Consider the following 14,205-nt stretch of genomic DNA (forward strand, 5'->3'; position numbering starts at 1 on the left):
GTGATTAAGAAAACAGAAGTTCAATGATAGCTTTTGAAGTGATTTTGTATGCATATTGGATGCATTTGCCTAAATATTGGTGCTTGAGATACTACGGCGAGTAACTCACCTCCTGATTCCCTAAAGCCTATCCACCATAAATAAGGCACAAGTCAGGAGTGTGATGGAATACTCCCCACCTGCCTGGCTGCAGCCCACTTGATTGGCACCGCATCTACAAACATTCAATCCCTCCACCACCGGCACTCAGTATCAACAGTGGGTACTATCTACAAGATGCACTGCAACAATTCACCAAAGATCCTTATACAGTACCTTCCAAACCCACGACGACTTCAATCTAGAAGGACAAGGACAGCAGATACATGGGAACACCACCATCTGCAAGTTCCCTTCCAAGCCACTCACCATCTTGATTTGGAAATATATCGCTGTTCCTTTGAAGTCACTGGGTCAAAATCCTGGAATTTTCTCCCTAACGGCATTGTGGTTCAACCCACACATGAATTGCAGCGATTCAAGAAGGCAGCTCACCACCATCTTTTCAAGGGCAAATAAGAATGGCAATAAATGCTGGCCTGTCAGTGATGTCCGTGTCCATGTCCCATGAATGAATAAAAGAAAGGGCATTCACAAACCCCAAACATTTTATCTCAACATCAACTTGTATTTCTATAATGTCTTCAATATAGTAAAACATCCCAAAGCCCTTCACAGGAATGTTATAGAGAAAGGCAAGGGGACCTCGTAAATATTCATTTCCCAGAGTCCAACATTGTAATTTCAACTGAGATAAGGAATGAAACTGGACAGCAATAACTCGGTACTGGAAACTACAATGACAAACTCAGCACTGACAACCCTGCAAAGTCCTCCTTACTATTATCTGGGATCTTGTGCCTAAATTAGGAGAGCTGTCTCACAGACTAGTCAAGCAACATGGTCAAACTCACAGAATCATACTTTCAGATGATGTCCCAGCCACCACCATTCCTGGGTATATCCTGTCCCACCAGAAAGACAGACCCAGCAGAGGTGGTAGCACAATGGTACACTGTCAGGAGGGAGTTGTCCTGGAAGTTCTCAACATCGACTCCAGATCCCATAAAGTTTCATGGCATCAGATCAAATTTAAGCAAGGAAACCACCTACTGATTATCACGTGCCACCTCCCCTCAGATGACGAATCAGTACTCTGATACTCCACTTGGAGGAAGCACTGAGGGTGGAAAGGGCACAGAATGTGCTCTGGGTGGGGAATTCAATGTCCATCACTAGAGTGGCTGGATTGTACCACCATAAACTGAGCTGGCCAGGTCCTGGAGGGCATAGCTGCTAGACTGGGTCTGAAGCAGGTTGGGAGGCAACCAGCAAGAGGGAAAAACATACTTGACTTAGTCCTCACCAATCTGCTTACTGCAGATGCAACTATATATGACAGTATGGGTAGGAGTGATCACCACATAGTCCTTGTGGAGACAAAGTCCCGTATTCACATTGAGGATGTGGTAAAGAAGGAATGTAGGAGAAGGGATAACCAGCCGTGGTTATCGAAGAAAACAAAGGAGAGTATTAAATTAAAAGCTGATGCATTCAGAGTGGCTAAAAGTAGTGGGCGATTAGAAGATTGGGAAAGATTTAAAAATCAACAAAGAATGACTAAGAAGTTGATAAAGAAAGGAAAGATAGACTATGAAGCTAAACTAGCACTAAATATAAAAAAGGGCAGTAAGAGTTTTTACAAATATATAAAGAAGAGGAGGCTGGCTAGAGTGAATGTTGGACCCTTAGAGGATGAGAGGGAGGATTTAGCGGTGGGAGATGAGGAAATGGCTGAGGCCTTGAATAAGTTTTTTGCCTCGGTCTTCATGGAAGAGGACACGAATAGTTTGCCGGTCCTTGTGCATGAGTCGCAAAAACCCAGTCTGCAGGTGTAGTAGGTGATCAAGAAGGCGAATGGAATGCTAGCCTTTATAGCGAGGGGGATAGGATATAAAAGCAGGGAGGTCTTGCTGCAACTGTACAGGGCACTGGTGAGGCCGCAGCTGGAGTACGGTTTTGGTCGCCGCACTTGTGCAAGGATATTTTGGCCTTGGAGGGAGTGCAGAGGAGGTTCACTAGGCTGATACCGGACTTGAGGGGGTTGGACTGTGAAGAGAGACTAAATAGACTGGGTCTGTACTCGTTGGAGTTTAGAAGGATGAGGGGGGATCTTATAGAGACGTACAAGATAGTGAAAGGGATGGATAGGGTAGAGGTAGAGAGATTCTTCCTGCTTAGAAAGGATAGCAGGACTAGAGGGCACAGCCTCAAGATAAGGCGGGGGGGGGACAGTTTAGATTGGAGTTGAGGAGGAACTTCTTCACTCAAAGGGTGGTGAATCTCTGGAATTCTCTGCCCGTTGAAGTGGTGGAGGCTACCTCGCTAAATATATTTAAGTCACGGGTAGATAAGTTTTTGACAGACAAGGGAATTAAGGGTTATGGGGAGAAAGTGGGAAAGTGGAACTGATCCACTTCAGATCAACCATGATCTTATTGAATGGCGGAGCAGGCTCGAAGGGCTGGATGGCCTACTCCTGCTCCTATTTCTTATGTTCTTATGTAGGATACCCTCTATTGTGTTGTGTGGCGTTATCGCTGTATTGAATGGGACAAACTTCAAACAGGTCTAGCAACTCAAGATTGGGCAAGCATGAGGTGCTTTAGGCTATCAGCGGCAGCTATAGAATTGGACTCAACCACAAGCACCTCATGACCAGACATACCCCCCACTCTGCCATTACCACCGCGACAGGGGATATATGAACTGAGCAGTCTCGAGTTCCTCGTGCCTGCAGGAGGAATGATGGGTAAATTAGGTTCCATGGGCTCTTTCAATGAAGAAAATGAGTCATGGAGTTCCTGTGCTGAGTATTTTCAGTGCTTTGTACAAGTGAATTAAACTGCAAATGAGTTGCTCATACCAGCTTTTCTCAGTACAATAGGAAGTAACACCTTTCACTTGCTCTGGAGCTTGGTTCATCCAGCAAAGCCAGGAACCAAACTTTACAACAACTTGACAAATATCCTTGAAGAGCATTACTCTCCAAAGCCACAGATCATCGTGGAACAATTCAAGTTCCACCTAAAGATTCAAGTGGAAGGCGAAAGCATTGCTCAGTTTGTTGGCACAACATTGTGTGTTTGGTGAGTCATTAGATGATACACTTCGAAATCGAGCAGTTTGTGATCTCCAAAATGAATTTATCTGAAGAAGATTTCTTACTGAATATGCTTTGACTATAAAGAAGCAGTAGAAATTGTGGGGTTGATGAAACTGGCAGCTAAAGAGGCTTCACAATTTGGTGCAGGAATGAAGATCCATAAGTTGGGAGCTGCCCATAAGAAATCAAAACAGCAACCAGCATGTCATAGATGTGCCAAAATGAATGGTGAAACAAGGATGATCAGTGCAAGAATTGTGCGAAAATGGGCAACATTGCAAAAGTTTGTTGGGCTAGACAAATATCCCCTGAGAAGTATATTCAGAAGAAGAATCTGGATATCTTTAAGAAGAAGAAGTTGCACTCGATAAAAGAAATTTACAACATGGAACAAAAGAATTATGGCTCTGAAGAAGAGAACGTCCAGAAATATTATGAAGAGCTCCAACAGAACGTTTTATCTATGTAGGGTGAATTGCGTGGATTCTGGGTGATACTGAAGTTAAGTGGACAGTATATTAGGATGGAGGTTGATACTGGTGCTGCTGTATGTTTAGGACCTGAGAATACATTCCAATAAAAGCTGAAGCATCTTCCTTTAAACCAGCATATGTGATTTAAGGACATACACAGAAGAAATTGTGCTGTTAAAAAGTCACATCATGGTCAACATAGGGTTGAGTGGACAGACAGTAGAGTTGTCTCTGGATTTAATTTGATTTATTATCGTCACATGTATTAGTATACAGTGAAAAATATTGCTTCTTACATGCTATACAGCCAAAGCATTCCATTCATAGAGAAGGAAAGAAGGAAGTGCAGAATTTGTGTTACAGTCATAGCTAGGGTATAGAGAAAGATCGACTTATCACAAGGTAGATCCATTCAAAAAATCTGATGGCAACAGGGAAGAAGTTGTTCTTGATTCGGTTGGTATGTGACCTCAGACTTTTGTATTTTTCTTCCAAAGGAAGAAGGTGGAAGAGAGAATGTCCAGGGCACGTGGGGTCCTTAATTATGCTGGCTGCTATTCTAAGACAGCGGATGTGCTCCATGGTATTTTTTCAGTTGTATTTGGGAGATCATTGTTGGGGAAGATGAAGCTTAACTGGAGTCCTGTTAACAGATTGGCCAAGGCCAAAGAACACTGAGAGCACCATCTGGATAAATATAAGGGTATATTTGAAGAGACACTTGGCTTAATGAAGGGAGTTCAAATGAAACAAGGTAAACCCCAACAGTCAATCAGTAAGTCTCAAAGCAAGACCGGTGCCATATGCAATTTGTTCCAAAGTTGAAGAAGAATTAGCATGACTTGTTAATACTGGTGTGTTAGAGCTAGTTACAATGGGTGAATGAGCTACCTCCATCACACCTGTCATGGAACCAGATGACTCCATTTGTATTTATGCTGATTTTAAAACAGCTTAAAATCCAATGTTGCGTGCTGATCAATATCCACTTCCTTTAATTGAAGATTTGTTTTCTGGGTTATCAAGTGGGCAGAAATTCAGCAATATTGATCTTTCACAAGCATATTTATAGGTGTATGTAGCCACTGAATCTCAACCTTTGCTTACCATTGTTACTCATAAAGGTCCTTTCTGTTATACAAGATTGCCATTTGGAATAACATCCACACCAGACCAAATACAAAATTTATTGGATCAGATTTTAAGTGGTCTCTCTTGTGTACAATGTTATCTGGATGAGATTCTAATTACTGGGTCCAGTGAATAAGAATATTTGAATAATTTAGAAGCCACATTGGAATATCTTCAAGCACATGGTCTGCATATCAAGAAAAAAAAGTATGACTTTTTTAGGATGTCAGTCCAGTATCATTACATATTAATGATAAAGGCCGACATAAAGCACCTAAAAAAAGGGTGTTATTTTAGAAGCACCTTGTCTGATGAATGTGACTCAACTGAGGTCCTTTCTAGGATTAATAAATTATTATGTCAAGTTTGTTCCCAATTTAGCTACATTATTGAAGCCATTGCGTAATTTACTATGTGTGAAACAGTCATGGCACTGGACAACAGAATGTGAGAAGACATACAAGGGTGTCAAAGATGCTTTGCAGAAGTCTTAAGTATTGGTTTACTTTAATCTGAAGCTACCATTACTGCTTGCTTGCAATGCTTCACCTTATGGAGTGGGACAGTAGTTTCATAAATAGTGCATCTGGGGAAAGAATGACCAATAGTTTTTGCTTTGCGTACTCTGACTAGCGCTGAATCTAACAATGCTCAATTAGAAAAGGAAGCATTGGGTATAATTCTTCATTTCAAATTTTTGATGCAAAGATTTCATCATTACTTACATGGTTGTCATTTCACATTATTGACCAATCATCAACCCTTAACTATTATTTTTGGCTAACTGATTGCAAAGATGATTCACTGATCTTATCTGCACATTTCTACAGTATAAAGTATCATCAGTAAGAATGATGATGGATTATCATACTTATCTGAACCTATTCAGCAGATGCCACTACCTAGTTTTGCGAATATTCTTTATTTTTCACAAGTAGATCATTTGCCTGTAATAGCTTCTCAAGTTCAGAGACATACCAGAAATAATCTCATGATGGGGAAGATAATTAATATGGATTTGAGAGGGACAATAGTTGGAATGCATTGTACCCATCCCAATTTTAAACCATATGGGCCAAAAAAGCTTGAGTTGACAATCCAATTTGGGTGTCTATTGTGGGGAATCTAAGTGATCATTCCTCCTAGCCTGCATGGAAGAGTTCTTGAAAATTATATGGAAGACATCCTGGTATAGTCCAGATTAAATTATTAGAACATCGTTATTTTTGGTGGCTGGGTCTAGATGCCCAGATTGAAGAAAATCTGGGACAGTGTCAATCTGAGCACAAATAAGAAACACACCACCATTGTCTCCATTATACCCTTGGAAGTGGCCTAAATGCCATGGCAGTGATTGCCATGGAGGGTCAAAAGTCAGAGTTAAACCATACTTCTAGGGTCAAGGATAGTCAAATTCTAGAACATTGCATAAACCAAAGAGGAATAGACGTTCTTCTGATCAACCTTCTTATCGACTATGTCCAATAATTAATGATGGATAGTACTTTGTCTAGAGTATTAATGATCCTATGTATAACACCATATTAATTTGTTGACATGGCCACAGAAGTAAAAGGGAAGGAATGTTATCTTTAAATGGCTGTATGATTACTTTAAGAGCTAGTGACAAAATGATGGTGATGTCATTAGGGTGTTTCACAGGTTCCTGCTTTTTGCTTCAGTTTGTACACCATGCAGAGAACATCTCTTTCAATAAACCTACTGTGTGTTACTTTTCATTAATGTGTGCAAATCTTGTTTAAAACCTACAACCCCTAATGTAGTGAGGACACTAAGCCAAGCTATTCCATTACAGCTTCAACACTGCCATCCATGTACTCAACCATGTGGAAAATTGTCCAGATGTGTCCTGTACACAAAATGCAGGACAAATCCAACCTCCATTGGTTGACTTTCAATCACCAATAAAGTGATGGAAGCGTCATCAAAAGTGCTACCAAACAGCACTTGCTTAGTAATAGCCTGCTCATGGATATTCAGTTTGGGTTTCCCCCAAAGTCACTCAGCTCCTAACCTCATTAAAGCTTTGGTTCCAACATGAATAATAGAACTGGATTCCAGAGGTGAGGTGGGAGTGACAGCCCTTGACATGAAGACAACATTTGACAGCGTATGGGATCAAGGAGACTCAGCAAAACTGGAGTCAATGGAAATCAGGAGAAAAACTCTCCATTGGTTGAAGTCATACCTAGCTAAAAGGAAGACATTTGTGGTTTTTGGAGGTCAGTCATCACAGTTCCAGGACATTGCTGCAGGAGTTCCTCAGGGTAATATCATCAGCCCAATCATTTTCAGCTGCTTCATCAATAACATTTCTTCCAACATAAGGTTAGAAGTGAGATGTTCACTGATGATTGCACAATGTTCAGTACCATTTGTGACTCCTTAGATACTGAAGCAGTTTGTGTCCAAATGCAGCAAGACCTAGACAATATCCAGGTTTGAGCTGACAAATGATAAGAAGCACTTGCGCCACACAAGTGCCAGGCAGTGACCATCTCCAACAAGAGAGAATCTAATCAATGCTCCTTGTTAATCAATGGCATTACCATCATGATTCCCCCTGGGGATCAATATCCTAGGGGTTATCATTCACCAGAAACTGAACTAGACTAGACCTATAAATACTGTGGCTACAAGAGCAGATCAGATGCTATGAATCCTGTGGCAAATAGTTTATCTCCTGACTCCCCAAAGCCTGTCCACCATTTACAAGGCACAAGCCAGGATTGTGATAGAATACTCCCCATTTGGCTGGATAAATGCAGCTCGTACAATACTCATGAAGCTTGACAGCATCCAGAACAAAGCAGCTCATTTGACTGGCATCCAATCCACAAAAATTCACTGCCTCCACTATCGATGAACAGTAGCAACAATGTCTACCATCAACAAGATGCACTGCATCAACTCACCAAGGCCCCTAAGGCAGCCTCTTCCAAATTCATGTCCACTACCATCTAGAAGGACAAGGGCATCTGACACATGGGAACACCAGCATCTAGAAGTTCCTGTCGAAGCCACTTACCACTGATTTGGAAATATTTCATTGTTTTGACATCACTGGGCCAAAATCCTGGAATTCCCTCCTTAACACCATTGTGGATCAACTCACAGGATGTGGACTGCAGTGATTCAAGAAGGCAGCTCACCACCACCTTCTCAAGGGTATATAGGGATGGGCAATAAATGCTGGCCAGCCAGCGATGCTCAAGTCCCTTGAAAGAATTTTTAAAATGGTGAAGGTTGATACTTACGCCACATTCAATGAGTTCAAACAGGAGAATCATAAATTCCTACAGTGCAGAAGAAGGCCATTTGGCCCATCAAGTCTGCACCGACCACAAACCCACCCAGGCCCTATACCCATAACCACATGCATTTACCTCGCTAGTCCCCCTGACACAAAGGGGCGATTTAGCACAGCCAGTCACCTGACCTGCACATCTTTGAATGTGGGAGGAAACTGGAGTGCCCAGAGGAAACCCACGCAGACATGGAGAGAATGTGGAAACTCCACACAGATAGTGACCCATGCCAGGAATTGAACCTGGGTCCCTGATGCTGTGAGGCAGCAGTGCTAACCACTGTGCCATCTACTGCAACCAAAGAGTACCAGGAATTAAAATTTCCTGCAGCTCACACAGTGAAAGGCTGGACAGATTCCTATCCACCACTGCCCCTACCCACAGATCTCCTATCAGTATTTTAACCTGGGGGTTTTTTGTTTACTACTTATCTCCCTTTTCTTTTAATGATTTTTAACTCTTGTGTCTATTCATTTTTCAATCAGTTCTTCACTACTGAGAACCATTCAGTAGAGGATGAGCAGAGGATTTGGGCAGCACGGTGGCACAATGGTTAGCACTGCTGCCTCACAGCGCCAGGGATCCGGATTTGATTCCAAGACTTGGGTCGCTGTCTGTGTGGAGTTTGCACATTCTCCCTGTGTCTGCATGGGTTTCCTCCAGGTGCTCCGGTTCCCTCCCACACTCCAAAGATGTGCGGGTTAGGTGGATTGGCCATGCTAAATTGCCCCTTAGTTCAGAGGGACTAGCTAGGGTAAATGCATGTGTTTATGGGGATAGGGCCTGGATGGGATTGTGGTCAGTGCAGACTTGATGGGACAAATGGCCTCTTTCTGCACTGTATGATTCTATGATGTAAATGGCAGTATAATAAGCACTATAGCAGCTGAAAACTGCTGCCAGTCACCAAGTGCATTGTTTCAGTAGCACTGTTGTTTTGATTAATGCTTAAAAGTTGGACCTCCTGAGAACACCACATTCCAGACATGATTTCCTGCACTATTGTAAAAATAAACCTGCTAATATCTATATTAATAATTAACAATGGGCTACTAATCACCACGCTACTAAAGTCTGGCTTGTTACCTCGAGCTTTCTCATCTTCGACAGTAGAAAACACATTTCCCTCATTTGTTTACATTCAATCATTGGGATCCTGACTGCTTCAGAAATTCTCTAACAGTGTAAGAAATCGACAAAGGAACTAATGAAAGGAAGTCCCAGCTGAGATGTCACCATGTGAAGCTTGAATGTCCGTTGTTCCCATGAAGGCTCAGAAGGTGTTGATGAAGCAATATTGTTTTTGTGGAGGCTAGTTCCCTCAGGTGGCTAAATTTTCAGCCTGAATGATGATTGCCATTAAGTGTACCGGCTAGTACAACTAAGAGGACAAGTTGCAGCAGGGCAGCTGAAGCAGCAATATCTTTACAATGACAGCAACGGAGAAACTTATGTTTCTACACCATCCTTGATGGAGCAAAAATTATCAAACAAAACTTGACACTTAGCCACAAACGAAGATAATTGGGGATTAGTGAGTGTAAATTAGGGTACAGAGGCAGAGGGTGGAATTTTCTCGTCCCACCTGCCACAGGAACCATAGCAGGTGGGACACAGACCATGCAAAGGTCTGTTGATCTCAGATGGGATTTTCCAGCCCTGGGGTGAGCTTGGCTGGAAAATCCCAGCCAAAGAGATTCAGGACTGAACTTCAGAACTTGGAAGAAACAGTCCAGTCTAGCAATCTTATTTCCCCTTTTTACCACTTTTCCTTCAAAGGCACCCACACAAACACTTCATTTTTTCTACAATGACTACATTTCAAAACTACTTAATTGGGTGTAAAACTCTTTGGGACAGCCCAAGGAAGTGCTTTATCAATGTGAGAGCTGCCTTCCACATTATTTTTCTATTAACTTGAAATTAATATGAAGGTAGAAATCGCTGCTGCAGCAATGAAAGCAGGCAAGCATCACGTGACATCCCTTCCATCTGTTATCTTATTTGAGGGATTATTACCACTTACAAACTGCCCAATAGTACAGGTTTCAACAAGTCTATGCATAGCTAGAAATATTGCAAAATCTAGGTAGGTGCTTAGACCCTGTGACCTGCTATAGTGCCTTGCAAGCAAGTTGAAACAGCCATACAAGGCAGCCTTTCCTTCTGCCTTCCTCATATTTACTCTATACCAATGCTTTGGTCTGCTTGTGCAGTTCATTGTTGCTATGTTTGAATCATTTGGTAGAAGCCTTGGGCACCGTGGGCCCACTGTGGGGGTGGGATACAGAAAATAGGACAGTTTCCTGATCCTAAACCATTCTCTGGCAAGGGGGTGAAGATAGTCACTGACCTACAATTCCCACAGAGGTGGGAGTGGGCTGCACCCAACCTGGAAAGAAAGGAGAGCTTGCAGTCCTGCCAGAAGTGCTAACCTATATGCAGACTGCCACTGGGTGCCTGGGTCCTCATCATGGTAAGAAACAAGAGGCCAGCTGGAAAATCCCAGTTGGTACCCTTAACGAGATTCTTAATGAATCCTATTAGAATCCCTGCACTGCAGAAGGAGATCATTCAGCCCATCACGCCTGTAGTGACAACAATCCCACACAGGCCCTATCCCCATAGCCCCATGCAAATGCCCTGCTAATCCCCCTGGCACTAGGGGGCAATTTAGAATGGCCAATCAACCTAACCTACACAACTTTGGAGTGTGGGAGGAAACCAGTGCACCTGGAGGAAACACGCAGGCATGGGGGGGAACTTGCAAACTCCACACAGGCAGTCACCTGAGGCCGGAATCAAACCCGGTCTCCTGGCACTGTGAGGCAGCAGTGCTAACCACTGTGCCGCCCTATTAGTTGCCTGCCTTGTGGGAATGGACAGGCAGCCTTGCCAGTCGGAACCCACTCACGTGTAAAGTGGTTACCCAGAAACAGTGCCGAGAAGCCACACACACACGCTGCTACCTTTAGGCCCAATTTGTTTCATAACCTTGAGAGACTTGCCTAAAAATTCTGTATCTCGCCTCTTGATCAGGACATTGTGTGTTTGAGCTCTTATGACAGTGATTCAGTGCACAATCTGGGCTTAATGTGTACTGACAGAGTACTGTAATGTTGGAGTTGCCAATATTTTCATTATAGCGTTAGCCTTATGATCCTATCTGATTTTTCTAACATTTCAGCTGGACACTAAAAATTGATGACACTGTACTGAGAAGAGCAAAGAATTCTCCTGGTGTCTTTGCCATTGTTTCTTCCACAGTCAATACAAAGTAAAAATCACATTCATTCATTCATTTAGCCCCGGCTGTCTCTGAGATATTGCTTATGCAGAATAGAGCCACATTATGCTTACACAATAAGTCACTATATTTAAAAAATAATTACTGCATAAAGCACTTTCATCTGTTTTGCATGGAAGATCTGATGGAAATTCAAACATTATTATCCATTAAAGCTTAGGTTTTACCTTGCTGATAGCCCCTGTTCTCCCATTGGCTGTCTTTGATATTGTTTCATTTATTGGAATCTTTTCTTAATGGGTTTTGACTGAGTTCTACCAAAGGGAGAAAAGGCTGAAATGCAAATTATCTTATTACTTTCAAGCTATGGTCTTTATTTCCTAACATAGAATCTATAGAACTATAGAATCCCTAAGTGCAGAAGGAGGCCATTCAGCCCATTGAGTCAGCACCTACTTTCTAAAGACCATTACACCTAGGCATACCCTCCAGCCCTTTCCCTTCAACCCCACACATACACCGTGGTCAATCCACCTGACCTACATATCTTTGGACGTTAAGGGCAATTGAGCTTGGGCAATCCACCTCACCTGCATATCTTCGGACTGTGGGAGGAAACCCACACAGACACAAGGAGAAGGTGCAACCTCGTAACAGTCACCCGAGGCCAGAATCAAACCTTGAATCCTGGAGCTGTGAGACATCAGTGCTAACCACTGTGCCAGCGTGCTACCCTTAACATATCGTACCGTCTTCTCATTGTCAATATTTGCTGCAGTTCCCTCTAATTTTACTGAGATTTTCTCACCTTGGCCCAGTGATCCAATATACAATATATACGTTTATTATAATGCATGAGGCCTGATGCCACGCAATCTGCCCATTGGTTACAATATCCAACTTTATCCTCCCTCACCTCTGGTAGTGAGCTGAACCCTGAGTTCGAATGTGATGATTCCCTGATAGAAGTGCAAAACAGCTTTATTATCACTGCCAACAGGAAGTATTAAAATAGCTTTTATTATTCAATTGGAAATACTCTACAAGTCAGTGGGGAGTCAAAACATTTTGAATTTATTTTTGTTGTCCAGAATTTTCCAGTCAACATTAGCTGTGAAGAGCATTTTTATGTCAGATAACAGGTCATGATGTGCACTACGAAAATCTAGCCTTACCTCAATCATCTTCTTTCTGTCGCACATCACTTTTATTTCCTTTTTCTCAGAATGATTGATGTTGGGGGACAGAGGTCAGAGAGGAAGAAATGGATTCATTGCTTCGAAGGAGTTACGTGTATTATTTTTTGCGCTGCTTTGAGTGCATACGACATGGTGTTGGTTGAAGATGAGGAAGTGGTGAGTGTTACAACATCGGAGTAGCTTGGCATTGTTAAAACATTTATATCTCAGTCGCTTCCCTTGGACACCATCCTGTTTCTAAGGATGTACAGAATGCTTGTGACTTTGTCAAGTAATATGCTCACATTCTTTCAAGGGGAAATGACACAATGTTCAGATGTTCTGTTAAGCCTTTCTTAAATAATGCAAGATGGGGTTGTATTTCCCTTCATTCACTTATTTTAGTTGATGCAATACCAGCTACGAAAGAATCATGTTTGCTTAAATTACATAAATTTAGCCAAATAAGTGGGCCTGAATAAAAAGCAGAGCGATCAATGTTTGTCACATATTTTTTACACATTTAACACCAACTGAAATTGGTACAAATGAGTGAAAGGTAGTAAAATTATTAATGTTCCCAAGAAGAGTTATTATAATAGGCAAAATCTTACCACAAAATGCAGAGTGTTGATTCCGGAAGGAAAAATGGAATGATTCCTGCCACAGTACAAGCCTTCCCTCTGTTGCGCCAGGTTGTGGGGAGCACCACAGATATCAGCGATGTGGGAGACCTTCTTGGGCCTATCATATAGGGCACCCCCACTGGTCCAGGCACTGGAACAGCATCGTCAGCAGGCCATTTGCCTGCCCACGCACGTTGCAACATGAGCCTTGTTGTAACGAGTCTCAGCAGGTGTCTGTGGCCTCCACACCGGTGTCATCAGCCACCTCCTGAGTGGACACACCTTGTCCCCAAGGAGCCACCCCTCCAGCTATTGCTCTCCCTCAAAGATGGCTGGGATTTGAGAGCGCCCCAAATGTAGCTGTCATGGACACTCCTGGGAAACACCCACATGGAGCGCATCGTGTGGTGAACAGCACTCTGGGGGAGTTGCACTCCTTGCAGGTCATGAATGACACCATATTGTACCGTGGAGCACACTGGACCACTTAGTGCAGACAATCAAACCTCGTATTTGGGGCAAGCCTGCTAAGAGGGCAAAGCCCGTGGTCCTAGTATCCTGGCTTGCCTGGTCCTGATCCAAGTTAATATACAGGTGAGCCCTCACATATAACCTCCTGGATAGATTTATGTGTGGCTGACTGGTGTGGCAGGTGCCATGCAGGCTACCTGTACTGCCCTGGGATGAGCCACATGCAGAAATTCAGAGATTAAGAGTCACAGGCAGTGGGTGTCATCTCATTCCATGTGGTGTCAGTTCTTGTAGGGTCTGGCAGATGCAGCCTTCTTGAATCTCGGACATCTGCAGGTACGAAGACTACTTTTGTCGGAATCCCCTCAGCTGATACCCATGAGGCTTAAGCGTCTGTGGCGCTACTCCTGGAACAGCAACAGGCCCAGCTTCTCTCTCCTCCACCAGGCACTGGTCCTCGCTGTTGCCACAGCACATCAGTGTCTCTGCTGCTGCTGTATGGCAATAAGTAGGATATGATAGCCAACTTGACAGACTCCATGATC

General features: G+C 43.0%; 1 protein-coding gene across 1 annotated transcript in view; it reads left to right on the plus strand.

Annotated features, from left to right (window-relative positions):
- LOC145355641 (guanine nucleotide-binding protein G(t) subunit alpha-2-like) overlaps positions 1 to 14,205 on the plus strand; it is a 77,220-nt gene that overhangs the window by 40,186 nt on the left and 22,829 nt on the right. The window contains exon 6 of the mRNA XM_080207884.1: positions 12,611 to 12,740. Within this exon, the coding sequence (XP_080064010.1) occupies positions 12,611 to 12,740 (130 nt within the window). The remainder of the gene's footprint in view (positions 1 to 12,610; positions 12,741 to 14,205) is intronic.

The sequence above is a fragment of the Carcharhinus amblyrhynchos genome, chromosome 19 (assembly GCF_965287045.1).
Source record: "Carcharhinus amblyrhynchos chromosome 19, sCarAmb.v2.hapA, whole genome shotgun sequence".
NCBI classification, from domain to species: domain Eukaryota; kingdom Metazoa; phylum Chordata; class Chondrichthyes; order Carcharhiniformes; family Carcharhinidae; genus Carcharhinus; species Carcharhinus amblyrhynchos.